General features: G+C 46.1%; 1 protein-coding gene across 4 annotated transcripts in view; it reads left to right on the plus strand.

Annotated features, from left to right (window-relative positions):
- The window catches only part of HDAC8 (histone deacetylase 8), a 110,147-nt gene that overhangs the window by 53,810 nt on the left and 29,210 nt on the right, over positions 1-27,127 (plus strand). For 3 of the 4 annotated variants that reach the window (XM_077283306.1, XM_077283308.1, XM_077283307.1), the window contains exon 8: positions 25,046-25,218. In XM_077283306.1, coding sequence (XP_077139421.1) covers positions 25,046-25,218 — 173 coding nt within the window. Of the gene's footprint in view, positions 1-25,045; positions 25,219-27,127 lie in introns of those variants that run through there. The other variant, XM_077283310.1, reaches the window with a different exon arrangement.

The raw sequence follows: 27,127 nt of genomic DNA on the forward strand, positions 1-27,127 counted from the left end.
CCCCCAACACTTTCACCCTTTTCCTCTGACAATGATGAGCTTATAGTGCGCTTTAGACAAACAGACTCATCCACTCTCTCCTTACATAAACTCTGGCCCTTGTCCGGTGGTCCTGAGGTAGTCCCCCCCCAGAGGGCTTTTTATTTGCCTGCTGAGAAGAAGACCCAGTGACCTCCTGAGCCCCAACTACCTTGTCTGCAACCTCCGGCTCTGGGTCCCCATCGCCCCCCTCTGGAGGGGAGTTCTGTAGGGCTCGGAAACCGGTTAGAGAGATCCGCCAGAGGGGGGTGGCTGCACCTTCCAATGGCACCTGGATCAGGGCTACGGAGTCAGAGGGGTCACACTCCAAAGAGGAGGCTCGAGGCCCGGACCCCTCTTTTCATTGGTTGTTTTCCTGTTACCCTTTTTCTTTTGCTGTGACCACTCCCGCTCTCCCTCATCCAACTGTCACCGGATGAAGGTTCCTGGGAAGACATTTTGTCCTTTTGCTCCTCCCTTTCAAGTCTCTTGACTTCCTCACTCAATTCGCTGTCTTTAGGATCCTCAGCTGCAAGTGAAGTACCCTGGTCAGAGTTTAGGGTCATAACTCCCTGCTGCCTGTTCCCATGGTGCTGCTCCCACCGCCTGATATTGGATGGCGGCAGCCTGCTCCTCATCATTTCCCTGCCTCCTCTGCCCCTACTTGTCCCTTCACTGGCGAGATTAGTCCCAGCTTTCGCCTGTCCCGCACTCGCCGCTTTCAGGACCGCATTGGCAAAGGAACGCGGACAGTGACTGAACAGGTGACGGAGGTCACCACACAAGTTACACCTAATCCTGCCACAGGTAGCAGCAAGATGGCTGGGGTCCCCACACAGTGCGCATTTCTGGGTGGTACACTGCGCACTGAAGTGCTTGGGGATGCCTCACATGTGACAGACCTTAGAATGCCCCCAGTAGAAAATCAAGATCCTGTCCCTCCCCCAAAATGTTGAGGAAGGGATATGGGTAACGGTGTTTCCTGAAACCTTCAATTTCACCATGAAGGTCCAGGCCCCTGACCAGATCCCATGGTCGTCGAGGGCCTTTTCGGGAATACCAATGATGTCGGTGTATCGTCCAACCCAGATCGAGATGTCCACACAGGAAAGTGACTCGTTACTGGTCAAAATGGTCACCTTCCTGAGTTCTGGCGGGTTATCGCAACAGGGAAGAAACCCTGCTATTCGGGGCGACCCCGAGCCAGCTCATGGCGAGACCAGAAAAGCTCAAGGCCCTCTGGTCTCACGAAGCTGACATCGAAGTAGGAGGTCCCATAGGGATGGATCAAGGCGAAGATGTCAAATGACGCGAAGCCCATCCCCAGCAGGAGCTCAGCAACCTTTGACCGATCAGGACAGGCATCTTTGCCTACCCACTGGAGATGGGCCACGTTCCAACGGTTACTCCTCTGCCCCAGTGTTGGCAGAGACCCAGACAGTCTCTGCCCCTCTATCTCGGAAGGCGGAAAGACCAAGTCTCTCAATCCAGAAAGACAGATAAACCTCCCTCCCCTCTACATTGATGGAACTCTCCCCTTTCCTCAGGGCGTCCAGGAAGCACTATTGCAAGTCACCAGCCTCAGGGTCACCAGACAAGGGCGCACTACTACCACCAATAGTAACAGCTCCTGAATAGCTTGGGGCTGAAGCCCCCGCCACCGCTGTGAGGGTAGTGGGACCATTACCTAGTTCCCCTCCACCAACACCAGTAAATGCATGTGAAAGGGGTGCACCCCTATACTGATGATGATACAGGGTGCAAAACCTAGTCTGTAGGGCAAACTGGATACAGCAAAAAAGAGAAAAGACTAGACTAATGATGGTATGCACACCCGAAAATTATAAAAAAAATCAGAAAACTTTTATTATTACACCTCAAAAAAGACAGACATAGATAAAACCATTTAAAAGGGCCTAAGATATAGGACCGATAAGCGACACCCCTAAATATCACAAATATAGTGTAGTACAACCAGAGAAACGTTGTAATTATAAGCAAATATGCATAATATAATAGGCTGTACAGATATAAATAACAAAATGTCCCTTGTTCATAGGTTAAATAAGTCAAGTCTCCTAATATTGAACCAAAACAAAGAAAATATCATGACACACAATGTGCTGCGAACATATACACACATGATTGAAACCCTACGAAATAGGCATGACTATAATGAGTAACAGTGTTATCTAAGCATGCTCAATGCCTGGAAAGCCCAAATACCAATATTCATATCACAATGTTAGGCTTGAATATAGGCACAGACCCCACAATGATATATACGGCTATACATTAAATAACATTATTGTCTGAGCATGCTAGGTACCTGGAAAGCCTAAGTCCCAATGTGCACATTACAATATTAGGCTGACACATAAGCATAAACCCCACAAAGATGTATGTCCCAGTACCTATGTGGACCTTGTCCAACAAAATTAGGCAGCAACTGATAACAAATGATGTGTAATTGCGCCAGGAGAAAGCAAGGTGGGGAAAAATAAGCCCACTCTAGGTAGATAAATACCACTCAAGCTGCAGGGGAGTGCAGTGGATTGAGGCGCCCAAAAGAGACAAGAGACAAGAATATGGGGTGAGGCAAGAGCCCCACGCGTATCGCTGCAACAGCAGCTTCGTCAGGGGAAGTGAGGTCATCAGTATTTTCTGAGGTTAATATAGAGGTATCACTGATTTAGATAAATACGAACCGGTGTGTGGCAGAGACCGCAGACGCCCATCCCAGCCGCCCTGGAAGGTGCAACAATGTGGCTATAGCCAGAAGAGTTGCCGTTGTCATGGTGCACATGCGCAAAGGCAACCCTAGGGGGAGCAAACCGCACACGCGCCAGACAGAAACCTCAGTAGCAGAGCGCCATATAGAAAAAAGTGCAGGAGAGATTCTCTATTCACACGGCATGAATGCCGATAAGCTGCGGGGGGCATATGATGTATGGGTGCAAAAGTAAGTAAACAAAGGACCACAGAAATATTATGTTGTTAACAAAATATGTCTAACGAAATACCCCAAGGGGAGGGGGAAAAGCCCCCCTGGGTAGAAACAAAATGAACCTTTGCAATCTGGCTCATTTTATGAAAGGTATGTGTCAAATAAAGTCCAAAGTTAAAGTTCCCAAATGGTAAAGGAGTGGCTGAAATTGTTAGCCTTATATATGAACCCTGCTAAAAAAAAAAAAGTGAACATCACAGCCCTTTTGGATGATAAGAGTACACAAAAACCATACAAGGTTATGAACCATGATCTGAAGGATATCAACCCTGCACAAAGGCAAGAGAATTGTTATAGTACGTCACTGTTGAAATAAACGGGATCCAACTCAAGTCCCTGTCTGAAGCAACAGGGCCTCAAAACAGCGACACCTGTACATCTGAGTAAACAAGTTTACAAATATCCCAGGTAAATAAAGTATAATACCCTAAGAAGCTCATAGTAACCCAGATAAGGTGGAACAGAGGGACAGGTAGAACGCCATATGGCACCTATGGTGGAAAACAAGGGGCTGCCCAGGTTGCAAAACAGGGGCAATCAGAAGAAACCGAAAAAAACATTTGTAGAGTCCAGATCTTGATATGTGCGCGTTGAGACTCCCAAAATGGCGTCAATTCCAGGCCAATCCAATTGGTTTAATGTAAAATCCAGGAATCAATGCAACATAGTTCATAGTCATCGAGGTAGCCAAATTCCCAGATGATCAATGGCGGAGTCCAAAATCCTTTGAAACCCAAACATTCGCTTGTAGAGTCCAGGACGATGTCCATGGGAACCGTAAATGCCAATTGGGACATATAAGGTCCTACGGCTCGACGGAGGGTAAATTGCCCCCAGATGTTGGATAGACAGAAGACGGCCCTTGGAAATAAGGATAGAAACAAACATAAAAATAATAATAATAACAATAACCTACAGTGCATTAAATATACAAGCAGCAATAAGTGGGGAGCATAAAGAGTGGACATGTTCATAAATGAGGGCCCATTATCAACCTAGAAACCCCGTGAATAAAAGTTCTTCATTCAAACCCTGTGGTGCTACTGACCGAAGGGTGAAAATCCACCTGGATTCTATCTGAAGCAGTAGCCTGCGTGGATTACCCCCCCTACCACCATAGGGAACCTTTTGCAAACCCACAACCCTAGTGTTAGAGGTAGACCCCCCATGTGCTGCCAAAAAATGTGCAGCTACCGGGGTAAGGGGCTTGCCCTTCCGTTGGTCTGCGTCTGCCAGATGGATGGTAGACATGTGTTTCTGGATTCTCTTTCTCAGTTGCTGAGAAGTTTGTCCGACATACGGCTTGCCACAGGGACATATTATCACATAGATCACGTCCCTCGACTTACAATTGATGTAATGTTTGAGAGAGTGGCTAGTCGAGTCAACCAAATTGATTAAGGTGTCCCTTGTAGGTATCATAAATGGGCATACACTGCAGTCCCCACAAGGAAACGACCCTTTAAGGAGAATGCCCCTGTTTAGTCTGACGGTAGGTCTGGAAAAATGGCTACTTGTTAAAAGGTCCCGTAGATTTGGGGCCCGTCTTGTCGCAAGGAGTGGCCTGTCACTTGTGACCTCAGCTGTCTGGGCATAGGTCCTAAGAATAGGCCAATGCCGAAAGATGATATTCTTTACCTGAAGCCACCTGGTATTATAATCTGCGACAAATCTCGTGGCCTTGTCCGAGTTCCTTGATCTTGGAGACAATAACGATAACTGGTCCCCCCATCGTGCTCTTTGAAAGCTCGATGATATCACTCGTTTGGGGTACCCTCTTTTCTTGAAGCGGTTAGTGAGATCTGGGCCTGTGATATAAAGTCAGTATCATGCGTGCAGTTCCATCTGACACGCAAAAATTGACTGATTGGTACATCCACCTTTGTATGAGCAGGATGGAAACTGCTATATTCAAGTAGTGAGTTGGTGGCTGTAGACTTGCAGAAGAGATCCGTAACCATAGTAACATAGTTATTAAGGTTGAAGGAAGACTTTAAGTCCATCTAGTTCAACCCATAGCCTAACCTAACATGCCCTAACATGTTGATCCAGAGGAAGGCAAAAAAAAAACCCATGTGGCAAAGAGTAAGCTCCACTTTGGGGGAAAAAAATTCCTTCCTACTCCACATACGGCAATCAGACTAGTTCCCTGGATCAACGCCCTACAAGGAATCTAGTATATATAACCTGTAACATTATACTTTTCAAGAAAGGCATCCAGTCCCCTCTTAAATTTAAGTAATGAATCACTCATTACAACATCATACGGCAGAGAGTTCCATAGTCTCACTGCTCTTACAGTAAAGAATCCGCTTCTGTTATTATGCTTAAACCTTCTTTCCTCCAGACGTAGAGGATGCCCCCTTGTCCCTGTCTCAGGTCTATGATTAAAAAGATCATCAAAAAGGTCTTTGTACTGTCGCCTCATATATTTATACATTAAAATAAGATCACCCCATAACCTTCGTTTTTCCAAACTAAACAGCCCCAAGTGTAATAACCTATCTTGGTATTGCAGACCCCCCAGTCCTCTAATAACCTTGGTCGCTCTTCTCTGCACCCGCTCCAGTTCAGCTATGTCTTTCTTATACACCGGAGACCAGCACTGTGCACAGTATTCTAAGTGTGGTCGAACTAGTGACTTGTATAGAGGTAAAATGATGTTCTCCTCATGAGCATCTATGCCTCTTTTAATGCATCCCATTATTTTATTTGCCTTTGTAGCAGCTGCCTGACACTGGCCACTGAATATGAGTTTGTCATCCACCCATACACCCAGGTCTTTTTCATTAATGGTTTTGCCCAGAGTTTTGGAATTAAGCACATAGTTATACATCTTATTACTTCTACCCAAGTGCATGACCTTACATTTATCCCCATTAAAGTTCATTTGCCATTTATCAGCCCAAGCTTCTAGTTTACATAAATCATCCTGTAATATAAAATTGTCCTCCTCTGTATTGATTATCCTGCAGAGTTTAGTGTCATCTGCAAATATTGAAATTCTGCTCTGAATGCCCCCTACAAGGTCATTACTAAATATGTTAAAAAGAAGAGGGCCCAATACGGACTCCTGTGGTACCCCACTGCTAACCGCGACCCAGTCCGAGTGTGCGCCATTAATAACCACCCTTTGTTTCCTATCCCTGAGCCAGCTCTTAACCCACTTACACATATTTTCCCCTATCCCCATTATTCTCATTTTATGTATCAACCTTTTGTGTGGCACCGTATCAAAAGGTTTTGAAAAGTCCATATACACTACATCCACTGGGTTCCCTTGGTCCAGTCCGGAACTTACCTCCTCATAGAAGATGATCAGATTAGTCTGACATGAACGGTCCCTAGTAAACCCGTGCTGATATTGGGTCATGAGATTATTCCTCTTCAGATACTCCAGCATAGCATCCCTTAGAATGCCCTCCAGGATTTTACCCACAGTAGAGGTTAAGCTTACTGGCCTATAATTTCCGAGTTCAGTTTTTGCCCCCTTTTTGAATATTGGCACCACATTTGCTATACGCCAGTCCTGTGGTACAGACCCTGTTATTATGGACTCTTTTTAAAGATTAAAAATAATGGTGTATCAATGACTGTACTTAGTCCCTGCAGTATTCGGGGGTGTATCCCATCCGGGCCCGGAGATTTCTCAATTTTAGTGATTTTTAGATGCTGCGGTACTTCCTGCTGGGTTAAGCAGGTAACATTTAATGGGGAATTTTTGTTATCACTGATCATATTGTCTGCCATGGAATTTTCTTGTGTAAATACTGATGAAAAAAAGTCATTTAGCAGATTGGCTTTTTCCTCATCCTCATCCACCATTTCACCCACACTATTTTTAAGGGGGCCAACACTATCATTTTTTAGTTTCTTACTATTTACGTAGTTAAAGAATATTTTGGGATTATTTTTACTGTCTCTAGCAGTCTCTCTGTCTCAATCTTTGCTGCCTTAATTTGCTTTTTACAGAATTTATTTAATTTTTTGTATTTATTTAATGCCTCATCACTACCTACTTCCTTTAATTCTCTAAATGCTTTCTTTTTGTCACTTATTGCGCCCCTTACAGCTCTATTTAGACATATTGGTTTCCTCCTGTTTCTAGTATGTTTATTCCCATACGGTATATACTGTGCACAGGTCCTATCCAGGATGCTAATAAACGTCTCCCATGTTCTTTGTGTATTTTTATGTCTCAGGATATCGTCCCAGTTAATTGCACCAAGATCCTCTCTCATCCGTTGGAAATTTGCCCTCCTGAAGTTTAGTGTCCTTGTAACGCCTCTACTACACATCTTATTAACCCCTTCCCGACCTTTGACACCACGTAGGCGTCATGAAAGTCGGTGCCAATCCGACCCATGACGCCTATGTGGCGTCATGGAATGATCGCGTCCCTGCAGATCGGGTGAAAGGGTTAACTCCTATTTCACCCGATCTGCAGGGAGAGGGGGAGTTGTACTTCAGCCCAGGGGGGGTGGCTTTGCCCCCACGTGGCTACGATCGCTCTGATTGACTGTTGAAAGTGCAACAGCCAATCAGAGCAATTTGCAATATTTCACCTATGAAAATGGTGAAATATTACAATCCAGCCATGGCCGATGCTGCAATAGCATCTGCCATGGCTGGAAATCATGTTCTGCCCCCCCCACCACTCCCGATCTCCTCCCCAGTCCTCCGTTCTGTCCGGTACCCCCCTCCGTCCCCCTGTCCGCTCCCCCGTGCTCCTGTCCGCTCCCCCCGTCCTCCGATCCCCCCCCTGTCCTCCGATCGACCCCCCCACCACCCCCTCATACTTACCGAGCCTCCCGAAGTCGGTCCGTCTTCTCCCTGGGCGCCGCCATCTTCCAAAATGGCGGGCGCATGCGCAGTGCGCCCGCCGAATCTGCCGGCTGGCAGATTCATTACAAAGTACATTTTGATCACTGTGATAAGTTCTATCACAGCGATCAAAATAAAAAAAATAATAAATAACCCCCCCCCTTTATCACCCCCATAGGTAGGGACAATAATAAAATAAAGAAAATATATTTTTTTTCTTTTTCCACTAGGGTTAGGGTTAGAACTAGGGTTAGGGTTAGGGTTACGGGTAGGGTTAGGGTTAGGGTTACGGGTAGGGTTAGGGTTAGGGTTAGGGGTAGGGTTAGGGTAATGGCATGTGCACACAGTGCGGATTTGGCCGCGGATCCGCAGCGGATTGGCCGCGGATCCGCAGCGGATTGGCCGCGGATCCGCAGCGGATTGGCCGCTGCGAATTCGTAGCACTTTTCCATCAGGTTTACAGTACCATGTACACCTATGGAAAACCAAATCCGCTGTGCCCATGGTGCGGAAAATTCCGTGCAGAAACGCTGCGTTGTATTTTCCGCAGCATGTCAATTCTTTGTGAGGATTCCACAGAGTTTTACACCTGTTCCTCAATAGGAATCCGCAGGTGAAATCCGCACAAAAAAACACTGGAAATCTGCTGTAAATCTGCAGGTAAAACGCAGTGCCTTTTACCTGCAGATTTTTCAAAAATCGTGCGGAAAAATCTCACACGAATCCGCAACGTGGGCACATAGCCTTAGGGTTAGGGTTGGAATTAGAGTTAGAGTTGGAATTAGGGCTAGGGTTGGAAATAGGGTTAAGATTAGGCTTGTGGTTAGGGTTACGGATACGGTTAGGGGTGTGTTGGGGTTACAGTTGTGGTTAGGGTTGGGATTAGGGTTAGGGTTGGGATTAGGGTTAGGATTAGGGTTAGGGTTGGAATTAGGGTTACGGGTGTGTTGGGGTTAGGGTTGTGGTTAGGGGTGTGTTGGGGTTAGGGTTGTGATTAGGGTTATGGCTACAGTTGGGATTAGGATTAGGGGTGTGTTGGGGTTAGTGTTGAAGTTAGAATTGAGGGGTTTCCACTGTTTAGGCACATCAGGGGTCTCCAAACGCAACATGGCGCCACCATTGATTCCAGCCAATCTTGCGTTCAAAAAGTCAAATGGTGCTCCCTCCCTTCCAAGCCTCAACGTGCGCCCAAACAGTGGTTTACCCCAACATATGGGGTACCAGTGTACTCAGGACAAACTGGGCAACAACTGTTGGGGTCCAATGTCTCCTGTTACCCTTGCAAAAATAAAAAATTACTTGCTAAAACAATTTTTGAGGAAAGAACAATTATTTTTTATTTTCACGGCTCTGCGTTGTAAACTTCTGTGAAGCACTTGGGGGTTGAACGTGCTCATCACACATCTAGATAAGTTCCTTGGGGGGTCTAGTTTCCAAAATGGGGTCACTTGTGGGGTGTTTCTACTGTTTAGGCACATCAGGGGCTCTGCAAATGCAATGTGACGCCCGCAGACCATTCCATCAAAGTCTGCATTTCAAATGTCACTACTTCCCTTCCGAGCCCTGACGTGTGCCTAAACAGTGGTTTACCCCCACATATGGGGTACCAGCACACTCACAACAAACTGGGCAACAAATATTGGGGTCCAGTTTCTCCTGTTACCCTTGTGAAAATAAAAAATTGCTTGCTAAAACATCTTTTTTGAGGAAAGAAAAATGATTTTTTATTTTCACAGCTCTGCGTTGTAAACTTCTGTGAAGCTCTTGGGGGTTGAACGTGCTCACCACACATCTAGATAAGTTCCTTGGGGGGTCTAGTTTCCAAAATGAGGTCACTTGTGGGGGGTTTCTACTGTTTAGGCATATCAGGGGCTCTGCAGACTAACATGATGCCCGCAGACCATTCCATCAAAGTCTGCATTCCAAAACGTCACTACTTCCCTTCCGAGCCCCGGCATGTGCCCAAACAGTGGTTTACCCCCACATATGGGGTATCAGCGTACTCAGGAGAAACTGGACAACAACTTTTGGGGTCAAATTTCTCCTGTTACACTTGCAAAAATAAAAAATTCTGGGCTAAAAAAATATTTTTGAGGAAAGGAAACACATTTATTATTTTCACGGCTCTGCGTTATAAACTTCTGTGAAGCACTTGGGGGTTCAAAGTGCTCACCACACATCTAGATAAGTTCCCTTGGGGGTCTAGTTTCCAAAGTGGAGTCACTTGTGGGGAGTTCCTACTGTTTAGGCACATCAGGGGCTCTGCAAACGCAACGTGACGCCCGCAGAGCATTCCATCAAAGTCTGCATTTCAAAACGTCACTACTTCCCTTCCGAACCCTGACGTGTGCCAAAACAGTGGTTTACCCCCACATATGGGGTATCAGCGTACTCAGGAGAAACTGGACAACAACTTTTGGGGTCAAATTTCTCCTGTTACCCTTGCAAAAATAAAAAATTCTGGGCTAAAAAAATATTTTTGAGGAAAGGAAACACATTTATTATTTTCACGGCTCTGCGTTATAAACTTCTGTGAAGCACTTGGGGGTTCAAAGTGCTCACCACACATCTAGATTAGTTTCTTGGGAGGTCTAGTTTCCAAAATGGGGTCACTTGTGCGGGAGCTCCAATGTTTAGGCACACAGGGGCTCTCCAAACGCGACATGGTGTCCGCTAATGATTGGAGCTAATTTTCCATTCAAAAAGCCAAATGGCGTGCCTTCCCTTCCGAGCCCTGCGGTGCGCCCAAACAGTGGTTTACCCCCACATATGGGGTATCATCGTACTCAGGACAAACTGGACAACAACATTTGGGGTCCAATTTCTCCTATTACCCTTGGGAAAATAAAAAATTCTTGGCTAAAAATCATTTTTGAGGAAAGAAAAATTATTTTTTATTTTGACGGCTCACCGTTATAAACTTCTGTGAAGCACCTGGGGGTTATAAGTGCTCACTATGCATCTAGATAAGTTCCTTGGGGGGTCTAGTTTCCAAAATGGGGTCACTTGTAGGGGAGCTCCAATGTTTAGGCACACAGGGGCTCTCCAAACGCGACATGGTGTCCGCTAACGATTGGAGCTAATTTTCCATTCAAAAAGTCAAATGGCACGCCTCCCCTTCCGAGCCTTGCCGTGCACCCAAACAGTGGTTTACCCCCACATATGAGGTATCGGCATACTCAGGAGAAATTCCACAACAAATTTTAGGATCCATTTTATCCTGTTGCCCATGTGAAAATGAAAAAATTGAGGCTAAAAGAAATTTTGTGTGAAAAAAAAGTACTTTTTCATTTTTACAGATCAATTTGTGAAGCACCTGGGCGTTTAAAGTGCTCACTATGCTTCTAGATAAGTTCCTTGGGGGGTCTAGTTTCCAAAATGGGGTCACTTGTGGGGGAGCTCCAATGTTTAGGCACACGGGGGCTCTCCAAACGCGACATGGTGTCCGCTAAAGATTGGAGCCAATTTTTCATTGAAAAAGTCAAATGGCGCTCCTTCCCTTCCGAGCCCTGCCGTGTGCCCAAACAGTGGTTTACCACCACATATGAGGTATCAGCGTACTCAGGACAAATTGGACAACAACGTTCGTGGTCCAATTTCTCCTTTTACCCTTGGGAAAATAAAAAAAAATTCGCTAAAATATAATTTTTGTGACTAAAAAGTTAAATGTTCATTTTTTCCTTCCATGTTGCTTCTGCTGCTGTGAAACACCTGAAGGGTTAATAAACTTCTTGAATGTGGTTTTGAGCACCTTGAGGGGTGCAGTTTTTAGAATGGTGTCACTTTGGGGTATTTTCAGCCATATAGAACCCTCAAACTGACTTCAAATGTGAGGTGGTCCCTAAAAAAAATGGTTTTGTAAATTTTGTTGTAAAAATGAGAAATCACTGGTCAAATTTTAACCCTTATAACATCCTAGCAAAAAAAAAATTTGTTTCCAAAATTGTGCTGATGTAAAGTAGACATGTGGGAAATGTTACTTATTAACTATTTTGTGTCACATAACTCTCTGGTTTAACAGAATAAAAATTCAAAATGTGAAAATTGCGAAATTTTCAAAATTTTTGCCAAATTTACGTTTTTTTCACAAATAAACTCAGAAATTATCGACCTAAATTTACCACTAACATGAAGCCCAATATGTCACGAAAAAACAATCTCAGAATCGCTAGGATCCGTTGAAGTGTTCCTGAGTTATTACCTCATAAAGGGACACTGGTCAGAATTGCAAAAAGCGGCAAGGTCATTAAGGCCAAAATAGGCTGGGTCATGAAGGGGTTAAAGGATACATGAAAACTTATTATTTTGTGATCACTATTCCCCAAGTGACCCCCAACCCTTATATTTGCTATGCGGTCTGACCTGTTGGTTAATATTAGGTCTAGCAGTGCCCCCCTTCTTGTTGGGTCCTGAACCAGTTGTGAAAGGTAATTGTCTCTCATAGTTGTCAAAAACCGATTACCTTTGCTGGAACTGCAGGTTTCTGTTCCCCAATCTATTTCAGGGTAGTTGAAGTCCCCAATAATAATGACTTCTCCTTGAGTCGCAGCTTCATCTATTTGCTTTATGAGGATATTCTCAGTTGCTTCCATTATTTTTGGAGATTTATAACAAACCCCTATCAGTAATTTATTATTTTTTCCCCCTCCCCTTATCTCCACCCACAGGGACTCTACATTTTCATTAGATTCACCTATATTATCACGCCGGATGGGTTTTAAGGATGATTTTACATACAGACACACACCTCCCCCTCGCTTATCTGTACGGTCATTTCTGAACAGGCTATAGCCCTGCAAGTTAACAGCCCAGTCATGGCTCTCATCCAGCCATGTTTCAGATATCCCCACCATGTCATAATTATGCTCCAACATTAGTTCTAATTCGTCCATTTTGTTGGCGAGGCTTCTGGCATTAGTATACATGCACTTGATGTTCCTCTCTGTACCTCTATTCTTTCTTAAATTATTATCTGTTCTAACCCCACCCCCCATGCCACCCCCAACTTCCTTATTGGTGCCCAGGTCTCTATCTACACTATCTTCCCCTCCTATAAAATGAATACCCTCCCCCCCAATCCCTAGTTTAAACACTCCTCCAACCTTCTAGCCATTTTCTCCCCCAGCTCAGATGCACCTTCCCCATTGAGGTGCAGCCCGTCCCTAGCGTAGAACCTGTAGCCTACTGAGAAGTCGGCCCAGTTCTGCAGGAACCCAAACCCCTCCTTCCTACACCAATTCTTGAGCCACTTATTAACCTCCCTAATCTCCCGTTGCCTCTCTTGCGTGGCACGTGGTACAGGCAGTATTTCGGAAAATACCACGTTTGAGGTCCTTGCTTTCAGCTTGCAGCCTAATTCCCTGAAATCATCTTTAAGGACCTTCCAGCTACCTCTAACTTTGTCATTTGTGCCACTGTGCACCATGACCGCTGGGTCCTCACCAGCCCCTCCCAGTAATCTGTCCACCGGATCAGCGATGTGTCGGACTCGAGCGCCAGGTAGGCAGCACACCGTTCAACGATCCCGGTCTTTGTGACAGATTGCCCTATCTGTCCCCCTAATAATTGAGTCCCCCACTACCAGCACCTGTCTGGCCTGCCCTGCTCTCCTATTTCCCCCCTTACTGGAGCAGGCACTCCTCTGGCTTTCAGAGGACATGCCTGGCTGCAGCAGTGCTACCCCTGTACTGGCACCCCCCTCATCTGTCAACTTAGCAAACTTATTGGGGTGTGCCAGATCAGGACTAGCCTCCCTGGCACTCTTCCCTCTACCCGGCCTTCTAACTGTCACCCAGCTTGCTACTCCACTGTCCTGCGGCTCCATCCTACCATCCCCCCCCCCTCATCTATCCCATTGAGCGTCTGCTCAGTGAGCAGAAGACTCCTTTGCATATTGTCTATGGATCTCAGTGTTGCCAGCTGCACATTTAGATCCAGAATCTGGGCTTCTAAATGCACAACGTGCTCACATCTCGCACAGCAGTATGCACCCTCGACCGGCTGATCAAGGACTGCATACATGTGGCAAGATGTGCACTGGATGGCATTAACAATAGTGGAGCACATTTCCTAATGGGGATTGCACCACACAGAAACGTTAAATAAAAAAACAAAACAAATGCAAAGTATTAAGATACAGAAAGCAATTCAGTAATTCCTCCCTTGGAAACTGACTGAATCCAAAGTCACTGAATCACAGTCACACTTACCGCCGGTCACACTCAGCTTGTTCACACTCGCTAAGCTGAAGATTTAAAGAATATAATTTTTTTTTCTCTTTCCCCTCAGCAGCAATCCACCTTGCTGTTCAATGCACTTCCAAAAAGGAGTTGAGCCCCAACCAGCTGCCCCTTATAAACCCTTAATTATGAGCCCCCACCCTAAGTTAACCCCCTGTGAATATAGCTATTCCCAATTCAGCAATTCACACCAATTCACACAGGTATTTGTTAAAGGCTTTCCAAATACCTCTTCACTGAATCACAAGTCACACTTAGCGCGGTTCAAACTTACGCTCCGGTCACACTCAGCTCGTTCACACTCGCTAAGCTGAAGATTTAAAGAATATATTTTATTTTCTCTTTCCCCTCAGCAGCAATCCACCTTGCTGTTCAATGCACTTCCAAAAAGATGGTTGCCCTCTACAGAAACCTTCAAATCCAAATAGGTGACGGAGGCCGTGGACATAGAGTGTGTGAGGAGAATATTATAGGTGTTAACATTCAAGTCCTGCAAAAATCGAATGCACTCTACTTCGGTGCCCAGCCATAGAAAGAACACGTCATCGATATATCGATGCCAGTGACGCACCTTCTCCTTGAATGTCACAGAGGGATATACCACGTTCTCCTCCCACCAGCCTAAAAAGATGTTGGCATAGGCTGGCGCACACTTAGCCCCCATGGCCATGCTCCACCAAGACCAGTGCTGCTCTCCTCATTCACTCCACCACTACTCCCATCATTTGCAACTCCACTACTCCCATCATTCACTCCACTACTACTACTATCATTTTCTGGACATCTCCTTCATTCCCCTTACTATTAACACCACCTCCCGTCACTTTATTACCAGTATTCTCACCACCATTTGTCCCACTGTTCTTTTCACCTTCAACAGTCACATCCATTCCTTCATCGCTTGTGTCTGGCATCTCTGCACTCACACCTTCTGGACCGGGGAGGGGTGCAGCACCACACCCAGTTTCCCTTGATTGGTGCTGGCTCTCTGTTGTGTCTCTGGAGCGCTCTGCCCCCCTACTGCAGCAGTTTGCACTTTATTATTCTGGGCCCGCTACTTGTTGGGCACCACCGACTGCCCTGTACCCACAGACTTCGTTGTCTTGGTGTCACGCTTGTGTGCTGGAGCGCACTGTCCACCAGTCGTGGCAAGGCGCCCAGTGTTCCCTGCAGATGATTTTTCCTGCTTTTTCTGTGCTTTTTTGACACGCTGCTCCCCTGTCACAGCCGCGTGCCTTTTACCCGTTGAGGCGCACTGCGCCCCGTCACAACAGTGCTCCCCCTTTTCGCTGCACCGTGTTCCTCGGACCTGCCCCCCACAGTTCCGGCGTCGGCCGGCTCAGCTGCAGTGAGCAGGGATGGAGTCTACCCACACCATCCCCCTTTCGCAATGGCTTGGACATCCTTCCGCCCTCCATGGCCCCCGTGATAACTGGCTTAGCCGCAGAGGGTAGGGAGGGAAACTCCTCGAGGTCCCCTATGTCCGGCGCCATGAATATTTCCACAGCCTCGCCCACTGTACTATTCCCCGCACAGACGGCAGCATCTCCAGACATCCTCCTCCTCTTCCCACCTTGCCTATGCCCCGGACTCACTGCAGAGCCCATGCCTTTAGTTTTGGTGGGGTTTACACAGGAGGTGTACAGACATCGGTACATATTGGTAACTCAAAACCTCCCATGCAGTCTCCTTGGTCTTCTTCTTCCTCGTCTTTGTCTCCTCTGCTGGTTCGTCCTCCCCAAAGGAAAAGCGGTCCAGGTTCACTGGAGACTCCAGCTCTTGGATCTCCTTTAGCAGACCGCACTCCTCTTCCTCCACTGACACTCCAGCCTGTGCTGTCGGAGTCCTCTGCCGTGCCAGGAGGCCGCTTCCCTTCTGTCAGTTCTGTGACTCACTCTCCCGGCTTGTTCCAGCTTGTGGGACTCCAGTCACAGCCACATCGTCGCACTCCTCCTCCTCCTCCTCCTCCTCCTCCTCCTCCTCCTCCTCCTCCTCCTCCTTGCTTTGGACGCCGTCCGGCGGCTCTCCTGAGGTATTTAACTCCTTCTTTTCTGAGAACCGCCGCTGGTTCTTAAACCTCTCCAGGAAGGGACCTGCGCTTTTCTCAGTCCCCTCCCAGAGGAGCACCAACCGGACCACCTCATCTCTGGGGGCTTAAAACCTCTGGGAGGTCGCAGGTCTTTCCTTATTGGAGGCTCGAGTGTTCAGGAGCCAGGCCTTCTGCCGCTCCACCTTCAGCCCGGTCAGTGTTTTGACGGCATCCTCGTACTCTCGTAACACGGCGACCACTTGGGAGGAGAAGGAACTTGTGGACTCGCCGGAGCTCGTATGCCTCCAGGATGTTCCTGGCCTATTCTTCCTGGCGTGCCCCTGTCTCCATCTCTGGCCGGACGATGAGCCGTCTCAGGGTTGGTGTAGGTGGGTATGGTTTTTCCCACCCGTCCTGACCGCCTCACTCCCTCCTGGGCCGGTTGCTGCTGCTGCTGCTGCTGCTCTCTGTCTCCTGCCAGCACAGACCGGGGAACAGAAGCCATGCCGGCCTCCCAGGAAGCCTGCCTCTCCCTGGGGAGAAGAGAGGCAGACTCTGGGCCTCCTCCTGGAAGTGCTGGAGATCACAAGACAGGTGCTGCGCCTAGCAGGGTGTGACTGATTGTGGGCACCTGTCCTAGTACATTCTTGTACATACTCGTACATACTGATACACACCACACTCGTACATACTTATACACACGCGTACATACTTATACACACTCGCACATACTTATACACACTCATACGTACTTATACACACTTTTACTTACTTGTACACCCTAGTACTTAGACACGCTCACACTTATACACGCTCGCACTTATACATGCTCGTACTTATACGCACTCGTACTTATACACGCTCGTACATACTTATACACACTCATACATACTTATACACACTCGTACTTACTTTTACGCACTCGTACTTATACGCGCTCGTACTTATACGCGCTCGTGCATACTTATACGCACTGGCACTTATACACACTCGTACTTATACGCACTCGTACTTATACACACTCGTACATGCTTATATGCACTCGTACATACTTATACACACTCATACTTACTTTTACACGCTCGTACATACTTATGCACACGCTGATGCATGCTTACACAGGCTGGTGCATAGCTGCACATGCTGGTGCATGCTTATACATACGCTGTAAGGCAGCGGCATTTATGCCCATGAATTTATCGAGACCGTGACCCAGGTGAGTTGAATAATGCATTCTTTATTGTCCAAATATTGCACACATAAAAATCGCTCTCCTCCAGATCGCAGCCAGGAACACGTAAAAGAAAGTCCAGTGCCGCTGGCCCTTGCACCCCTGTAAGGTTCTCGGGAGCTAACATGTTTGCTGACGTTGCTGGCTCTGGTCTTTGTTGGCTTCAGCCAGCCAGGCATACGTCCACAACATCTTCAGCTCTGCTACATGTGAAATCCAAGCACAAACTAACACACACAAATCTTACTGCAGATTTAAATGAAAACTGTGGCCTTGGTTCACTTGTAAGACCTGGACTGGAGGGAGACCATCCACTACCATCCTACAAGTCTCTCCAAAAATAAAAGCCGGATACTGGTTTTCCTAAACTGACTTGGTGAAATAACTGCACCCAGTCCACACTTAATTTTAATTTACATGGTAACCACAGCCATGGCTGTAATCACAAGGCCCTCCAGTGGTTCAGTATGCTTCTAAGCATAATCTGGGGAATACATAACGGCCCTCACATATGATTCCCCTCACATACATACACAACTCATACATACTCAACATACTCACAGACATGCTCACATAACGCATACATACTTCTACATACTCGCATAACTGATACATACTCACATTACCCATGCATGCTCACACATAGTCGTCGGTGCTCACGCATAACCCGCATGTACTCACACATACTCCCCTGAACTGTTGAGTTATGTTTTCTTTTACGACAACTCACCTGTGCTAGTGTTGTATTTCTATTGGCTGCACCAGGTACCATTAATATGATATGATATGATAGTTAGAATGCAGTTAGTTTTGCATTGTACATGGGTGCATGATGTTCTCGGCTCGGGGCTCCCTCTCAAAAGTACTGGGTACATGTACAATAACAAAAAAAGAAATAATTGGTGTATTAAAGAGGTTTTCCGGTTTCAGAAAATTTGTATACCAAGGTGTATATTGTTTAACCCCTTAACGACCGCCGATACGCCTTTTAACGGCGGCCGCTAAGGGTACTTAAACCACAGCGCCGTTAATTAACGGCGCTGTGGAAAAAGTGAATAGCGCCCCCCAGAGTCGGATTTTCTCTGGGGTCTCGGTTGCCGAGGGTAGCCGAGACCCCAGAGAACATGATTCGGGGGGTTTTTACCGACCCCCGAGTTGCGATCGCCGGTAATTAACCGTTTACCGGCGGTCGCAACAAAAAAAAAAAACCGCGATTTGCCGTTTAATTTCTCTGTCCTCCGATGTGATCGCACATCGGAGGACAGAGAAATGTGGTCCCCGATGGCCCCCAATAGCCCCCCAATACTTACCTACCTCCCCCGGTGCTCCTCGTGTCTCCCCATGGGCGCCACCATCTTTTTTCCGGGAAAAAATGGCGGGCGCACGCGCAGTGCGCCCGCCGCCCGGCACCCGGATGTTCTTTGGGGTCTCGGCTGCCGGGGGTAGCCGAGACCCCAAAGAACATGATCGGGGTCGATTTGCACCGACCCCTGCTTTGCGATCGCCGGTAATTAACAGTTTACCGGCGACCGCAAAAAAAAAAAAAAAAAAAGCGATCAGTTATTTCTCTGTCCTCTGATGTGATCGCACATCAGAGGACAGAGAAATAGGGGGATTCGGGGACCCTATCATACTCACCCGGGGTCCCTGGGTCCTCTTCTGTCTTCTCCTGCCAGCCGGCTTTTTCATCATGGCGGGCGCATGCGCAGTGCGCCCGCCATCTGCTGCCATCTGCCGGCCGGCAGGAGAAGACAAGTTGGGGCTAAAATTAGGGTTAGGGTTAGGGTTAGAGTTAGGGTTAGAGTTAGGGTTAGGGTTAGGGTTGGGGCTAAATTTAGGGTTAGGGCTAGGGTTAGGGTTAGGCTACTTTCACACTAGCGTTTTTTGGCTTCCGTCGCAATGCGTCGTTGGAGAAAAAACGCATCCTGCAAAAGTGCTTGCAGGATGCGTTTTTTCTCCATTGGCTTGCATTAGCGACGCATTGCGACGGATTGCCACATGTCGCATCCGTCGTGCGACGGATGCGTCGTGCTTCGGCGGACCGTCGACACAAAAAAAACTACATGTAACTTTTTTGTGCGACGTGTCCCACATATTTCAGTGCCACGTGCCACGTATTTAAGTGACACGTGCCACGTATCAAAGTGCCACGTGCCACATATTTCAGTGCCACGTGCCACGTATCAAAGTGCCACGTGCCACGTATCAAAGTGCCACGTATCAAAGTGCCACGTGCCACATATTTCAGTGCCACGTGCCACGTATCAAAGTGCCACGTATCAAAATGCCACGTATCAAAGTGCCACGTATCAAAGTGCCACGTGCCACATCTTTCAGTGCCACGTATTTAAGAGACACGTGCCACGTGCCACATATTTCAGTGCCACGTATTTAAGTGACACGTGCCACGTATCAAAGTGCCACGTATCACGTATTTCAGTGCCACGTATTTAAGTGACACGTATCACGTATAAGTGCCACGTGTCACGTATTTAATTGCCACATATTTAAGTGCCACGTATCAAGATTTTCCATGGAGAACAGACACATCCAGAGATATGTCTGCTCTCCACGGCTGCAGCAACACACTGACAGGAGCCATAGTTCCTGTCGGTGTGTCACTGCGCATGCGCGAGCGAGTTTACCGGCGGTCATTGACCCCGGCACTCTCGCTTAACGGCAGTGCTGCGTGGGAAAGTTCAACGCAGCTGTACTGCTGTTAACCGAGACGCCGGAGTCATTGAACTCCGGAACAGTACGCGATACACTGCTAGGAGCTTCGCTCCTGGCAGTGTATCGCCGGAGAGCAGCCGATCGGCGTGGGACACTCGTTTTATGGATTCTGCGGACAGGGAGTATGAATTTGGTTTATTATTTTTGGATTTTTTCCTGGAGGATCGAGGGCTTCGCCTACAAGTGTGCTGTTGGTAAGTATATACTCTGTGTTATATGTTGTATGTACTGTGTGTCATGTATGTGTATTGTGTGTAGGTGTTTTGTGTAACTTTACAATTGTGCTAAGTCGCCGGACACAGGGACAACTCTCCCATCCTAATACCGGATGGGAGTAGTAGTCCCATATGGCGACTTAGCACAATGGTGGCACTAGCGTCGCATGGGGACACACACATGCACACACACGCACACACACGCACACAGAAGGACTCCATGCTGCTTCACTGGGGGGCGGGGGCTTCCCTCTTCCTGTCCGACGTCACGTCCGGTCCTGGGTGTCAACCCCTCCGTACAAAGACGCCGACACCCAGGACAAAGGCGCTGTGTGTGGAAGGTAATATGGGGCCCTAGGGGGATACGCAGACACGCCGCTGCGTAAAGAATTGACATGTCAATTCTTTTTACGCCGGCGTGTTTGCAGACAAAAGCGCCGCGTTTTTTTGCGGTGTGTCTGAACGGCAAAGTGAATTTCTCATTCACTTTGCCGGCAGACGAAAATGACATTGCGCATTTTTGAAAAGCGCCCGCAAAATAGCGCTCAAAAATGCGCTATGTCTGAAAGTAGCCTAAGGCTTCTTTCACACTTGCGTCGGTACGGGGCGGTCGCAATGCGTCGGCCCGATGTACCGACGCACGTTGTGAAAATTGTGCACAACGTGGGCAGCGGATGCAGTTTTTCAACGCATCCGCTGCCCAGTCTATGTCCTGGGGAGGAGGGGCAGAGTTACGGCCACACATCCGCGGAAATGGCGGACGCGACGTACAAAAAAAAGGTTACATTGAACTTTTTTTGTGACGACGGGGGCTAAAGTTATGGTTAGGGTTGGGGCTAAAGTTAGGGTTAGAGTTGGGATTAGGGTTAGGGTTTGGATTAGGGTTGGGATTAGTGTTACGTTTGGGATTAGGGTTGGGATTAGGGTTAGGGTTGGGATTAGGGTTAGGGGTGTGTTGGATTTAGGGTTTTGATTAGGGTTATGGTTAGGGTTGAGATTAGGGCTGTTTTGGGGTTAGGGTTGTGATTATCGTTAGGGTTGTGATTAGGATTATGGATCGGGTTGAGATTAGGGTTAGGGCTGTGTTGGGGTTAGGGTTGGAGTTAGAATTGGGGGGTTTCCACTGTTTAGGTACATCAGGGGGTCTCCAAACACGACAGCCAATTTTGCGCTAAAAAAGTCAAATGGTACTCCCTCCCTTCTGAGCTCTGCCGTGCGCCCAAACAGTGGTTTACCCCCACATATGGGGCATCAGCGTACTCGGGATAAATTGGACAACAACTTTTGGGGTCCAATTTCTCCTGTTACCCTTGTGAAAATAAAAACTTGGGGGCTAAAAATCTTTTTTGTTGGAAAAAAATATATTTTTTTATTTTCACTACTCTGCATTATAAACTTCTGTGAAGCACTTGGGCATTCAAAGTTCTCACCACATATCTAGATAAGTTCCTTGGGGGGTCTATTTTCCAAAATGGGGTCACTTGTTGGGGGTTTCTACTGTTTAGGTACATTAGGGGTCTGCAAACGCAACATAACGCCCGCAGACAATTCTATCAAAGTCTGCATTCCAAAATGGCGCTCCTTCCCTTCCGAGCTCTGCCGTGCGCCCAAACAGTGGTTTACCCCCACATATGGGGTACCAGCATACTCAGGACAAATTGGACAACAACTTTTGGGGTCCAATTTCTCTTGTTACCCTTGTGAAAATAAAAACTTGGGGGCTAAAAAATCTTTATTGTTAAAAAATATATATTTTTTATTTTCACGACTCTGCATTATAAACTTCTGTGATGCACTTGGGCATTCAAAGTTCTCACTACACATCTAGATAAGTTCCATGGGGGGTCTAGTTTCCAAAATGGGGTCACTTTTGGGGGGTTTCTGCTGTTTAGGCACATCAGGGGCTCTCCAAACGCGACATGGCGTCCGATCTCAATTCCAGTCAATTTTGCATTGAAAAGTCAAATGGCGCTCCTTTGCTTCCGAGCTCAGCCATGCGCCCAAACAGTGGTTTACCCCCACATATGGGGTGTCGGCGTACTCAAGACAAATTGTACAACAGCTTCTGGGGTCCATTTTCTCCTGTTACCCTTGGTAAAATAAAAATTTGGAGGCAAAAAGATCATTTTTGTAGAAAAAATGCGATTTTTTTATTTTCACGGCTCTACGTTATAAACTTCTGTGAAGCACCTGGGGGTTTAAAGTGCTCACCACACATCTAGATAAGTTCCTTAAGGGGTCTAGTTTCCAAAATGGTGTCATATGTGGGGGGTCTCTACTGTTTAGGCACATCAGCGGCTCTCCAAACGTGACATGGCGTCCGATCTCAATTCCAGCCAATTCTACATTGAAAAAGTAAAACGACACTCCTTCTCTTCCAAGCTCTGCGGTGCGTCCAAACAGTGGTTTCCCCCTATATATGGGGTATCGACGTACTCAGGAGAAATTGCACAACAACTTTTGTGGTCTAATTTCTCCTGTTACCCTTGTGAAAATAAAAATTTGGGGGCAAAAAGATCATTTTTGTAGAAAAAATGAGATTTTTTATTTTCACGGCTCTACGTTATAAACTTCTGTGAAGCACTTGGGGGTTCAAAGTGCTCACCACACATCTAGATAAGTTCCTTGGGGGGTCTAGTTTCCAAAATGGTATCACTTGTGGGGGGTTTCCACTGTTTAGGCACATCAGGGACTCTCCAAACGCGACATGGCATCCGATCTCAATTCCAGCCAATTCTGCATTGAAAAAGTCAAACGGTGCTCCTTCACTTCCAAGCTCTGCGGTGCGCCCAAACAGTGGTTTACCTCCACATATGGGGTATCGACGTACTCAGGAGAAATTGCACAACAACTTTTGTGGTCTAATTTCTCCTGTTACCCTTGTGAAAATAAGAATTTGTGGGCGAAAAAATCATTTTTGTGAAAACAAATACGATTTTTTATTTTCACGGCTCTACGTTATAAACTTCTGTGAAGCACTTGGGGGTTCAAAGTGCTCACCACACATCTAGATAAGTTCCTTGGGGGGTCTAGTTTCCAAAATGGTGTCACTTGTGGGGGGTTTCCACTGTTTAGGCACATTAGGGGCTCTCCAAACGCGACATGGCGTCCGATCTCAATTCCAGCCAATTCTGCATTGAAACAGTCAAACGGTGCTCCTTCACTTCCAAGCTCTGCGGTGCGCCCAAACAGTGGTTTACCTCCACATATGGGGTATCGGCGTACTCAGGAAAAATTGCACAACAAAATTTGTGGTTAAATTTCTGTTTTTACACTTGTGAAAATTAAAAAAAATGGTTCTGAAGTAAAATGTTTGCAAAAAAAAGTTAAATGTTAATTTTTTTCTTCCACATTGTTTTAGTTCCTGTGAAGTACGTAAAGGGTTAATAAACTTCTTGAATGTGGTTTTGAGCAGCTTGAGGGGTGCAGTTTTTAGAATGGTGTCACACTTGGTTATTTTCTATCATATAGACCCCTCAAAATCACTTCAAAGGTGATGTGGTCCCTAAAAAAAACATGGTGTTGTAAAAATGAGAAATTGCTGGTCAACTTTTAACCCTTATAACTCCCTAACAAAAAAAAAAATTGTTTCCAAAATTGTGCTGATGTAAAGTAGACATGTGAGAAATGTTATTTATTAACTATTTTTTGTGACATATCTCTCTGATTTAAGGGCATAAAAATACAAAGTTTGAAAATTGCAAAATTTTAAAAATTTTCGCCATATTTCCATTTTTTTCATAAATAATCGCAAGTAATATCGAAGAAATGTTACCACTAACTTGAAGTACAACATGTCACGAAAAAACAATCTCAGAATCAGCGGGATCCGATAAAGCGTTCCAGAGTTATAACCTCATAAAGTGACACTGGTCAGAATTGTAAAAATTGGCTCGGTCATTAAGTACCAAATTGGCTCTGTCACTAAGGGGTTAAATATAAGAAATGTCCTGTACTCAAAATCCCCAGGCCCCGCGCCAAGTCTCTGCCGCGCCCCCGGTATCTTTTGTTTGTGTGCAGGGCAGACATCCTGTTGCCAGCACTGCAGACAATGACCAGGGAGGTGGCTTAGACTGCACTGCTGGACCTGGGGAGGAGGACTATAGCCAGATTGTTGTTGATTTTTTTTAACACACTGCTTGGGAATAGAACTTAATGGATACGCACCATCAATGTACATCATGTGGAGGTATTGTCATTATTTAGACCCCTTACTTAGCTAAAGGTAGAGGAAAGAAGCTAATTTTGATGGAGACCTACAAAGAAATGAATAGTTGGTTAAACCACCATGTGCCTACTCCTGTGAGAGAGTGAAATCATTCAAAATAATCTCTAAAGGGGTATTCTGATCTTCGACATTGATGGCACAGTGTCTGGAGCACCTCCCAGTGTTTGTAATTTCAAATGTGATTGTCATGTCAGGAGAACTTGCAGCATAATGTCTGTTTCTGCGTCTATCTCCTCCTCCCTCCTCGTCCTTCCCCATCCCCTCCATAGAATCTTATAGGCACCAACTGCCATCTCCCTTCTCAGTAGTGTGAAACTCTGTATACACTGAACACAAAGTGAAAGACCAGGCCGGGGGGAGAAAGATGCAGATTTCTTAGAAAATATGTATTACAAAGATTCTTATTTTCATGTGATTTATGGAAAAAATTAAAATGATTGTTACTTTTTTTTTATCCAAAATAACCGTTTCTTGTGAAGGTTGATAACATTTCGGTGTATGAAATGTTCTTTCTCTTCCAGTGTGCTGAAGGAAGTGTTTACGACGTTTAACCCAGAAGCCGTTGTTTTACAGTTGGGGGCCGATACGATTGCAGGAGACCCCATGTGTTCATTCAACATGACGCCGGAGGGCATTGGGAAGTGCCTGAAGTACGTGTTACAGTGGCAGCTGCCGACTCTGGTCCTAGGAGGAGGTGAACACCTATTCTCATTAGAATTCTGCTTCCTTATTGGAAGAAAAACGAAGACATGAGCCACAGCATGAGCTGGTATATGTGCAGTAAGAGCGCGTTCACACTGTGGCCATGTCACAGACAAAACTCCAGAAAAAGCATATACCCTATAGTAAGTCAATAATAATAGTACGTATAACTAACATACAGTACTTAGTTTACATTTATTTATTTTTTTATAAAAAATGCGTAAAAACCATCCTACCACTACAAGGTGTACCCAGCAGGACGGGGGTCGACTGTGCACACACTTGTCCATGGGAAGCTACATACAGTTAGGTCCATATATATTTGGACAGAGACAACATTTTTCTAATTTTGGTTATAGACATTACCACAATGAATTTTAAACAAAACAATTCAGATGCAGTTGAAGTTCAGACTTTCAGCTTTCATTTGAGCGTATCCACATTAAAATTGGATGAAGGGTTTAGGAGTTTCAGCTCCTTAACATGTGCCACCCTGTTTTTAAAGGGACCAAAAGTAATTGGACAGATTAAATAATTGTAAATAAAATGTTCATTTCTAGTACTTGGTTAAAAACCCTTTGTTGGCAATGACTGCCTGACGTCTTGAACTCATGGACATCACCAGACGCTGTGTTTCCTCCTTTTTGATGCTCTGCCAGGCCTTCACTGCGGTGGTTTTCAGTTGCTGTTTGTTTGTGGGCCTTTCTGTCTGAACTTTAGTCTTTAACAAGTGAAATGCATGCTCAATTGGGTTGAGATCAGGTGACTGACTTGGCCATTCAAGAATATTCCACTTCTTTGCTGTAATAAACTCCTGGGTTGCTTTGGCTTTATGTTTTGGGTCATTGTCCATCTGTAGTATGAAACGACGACCAATCAGTTTGGCTGCATTTGGCTGGATCTGAGCACACAGTATGTCCCTGAATACCTCAGAATTCATTCGGCTGCTTCTGTCCTGTCACATCCTCAATTAACACTAGTGACCCAGTGCCACTGGCAGCCATGCATGCCCAAGCCATCACACTGCCTCCGCCGTGTTTTACAGATGATGTGGTATGCTTTGGATCATGAGCTGTACCACGCCTTTGCCATGCTTTTCTCTTTCCATCATTGTGGTAGAGGTTGATCTTGGTTTCATCTGTCCAAAGAATGTTCTTCCAGAACTGTGCTGGCTTTTTTAGATGTTTTTTAGCAAAGTCCAGTCTAGCCTTTTTATTCTTGACACTTATGAGTGGCTTGCACCGTGCAGTGAACCCTCTGTATTTACTTTCATGCAGTCTTCTCTTTATGGTAGATTTGGATATTGATGCGCCTACCTCCTGGAGAGTGTTGTTCACTTGGTTGGCTGTTGTGAAGGGGTTTCTCTTCACCATGGAGATTACTCTGCGATCATCCACCACTGTTGTCTTCTGTGGGCGCCCAGGTCTTTTTGCATTGATGAGTTCACCAGTGCTTTCTTTCTTTCTCAGGATGTACCAAACTAGATTTTGCCACTCCTAATATTGTAGCAATTTCTCGGATGGGTTTTTTCTGTTTTTGCAGCTTACAGATGGCTTGCTTCACCTGCATGGAGAGCTCCTTTGACCGCATATTTACTTCACAGCAAAACCTTCCAAATGCAAGCACCACACCTCAAATCAACTCCAGGCCTTTTATCTGCTTAATTGAGAATGACATAACGAAGGGATTGCCCACACCTGTCCATGAAATAGCCTTGGAGTCAATTGTCCAATTACTTTTGGTCCCTTTAAAAACAGGGTGGCACATGTTAAGGAGCTGAAACTCTTAAACCCTTCATCCAATTTTAATGTGGATACCCTGAAATGAAAGCTGAAAGTCTGAAATTCAGCTGCATCTGAATTGTTTTGTTTAAAATTCTTTGTGGTAATGTCTAGAACCAA

Source organism: Ranitomeya variabilis, chromosome 2, assembly GCF_051348905.1.
Source record: "Ranitomeya variabilis isolate aRanVar5 chromosome 2, aRanVar5.hap1, whole genome shotgun sequence".
Classification (NCBI taxonomy): domain Eukaryota; kingdom Metazoa; phylum Chordata; class Amphibia; order Anura; family Dendrobatidae; genus Ranitomeya; species Ranitomeya variabilis.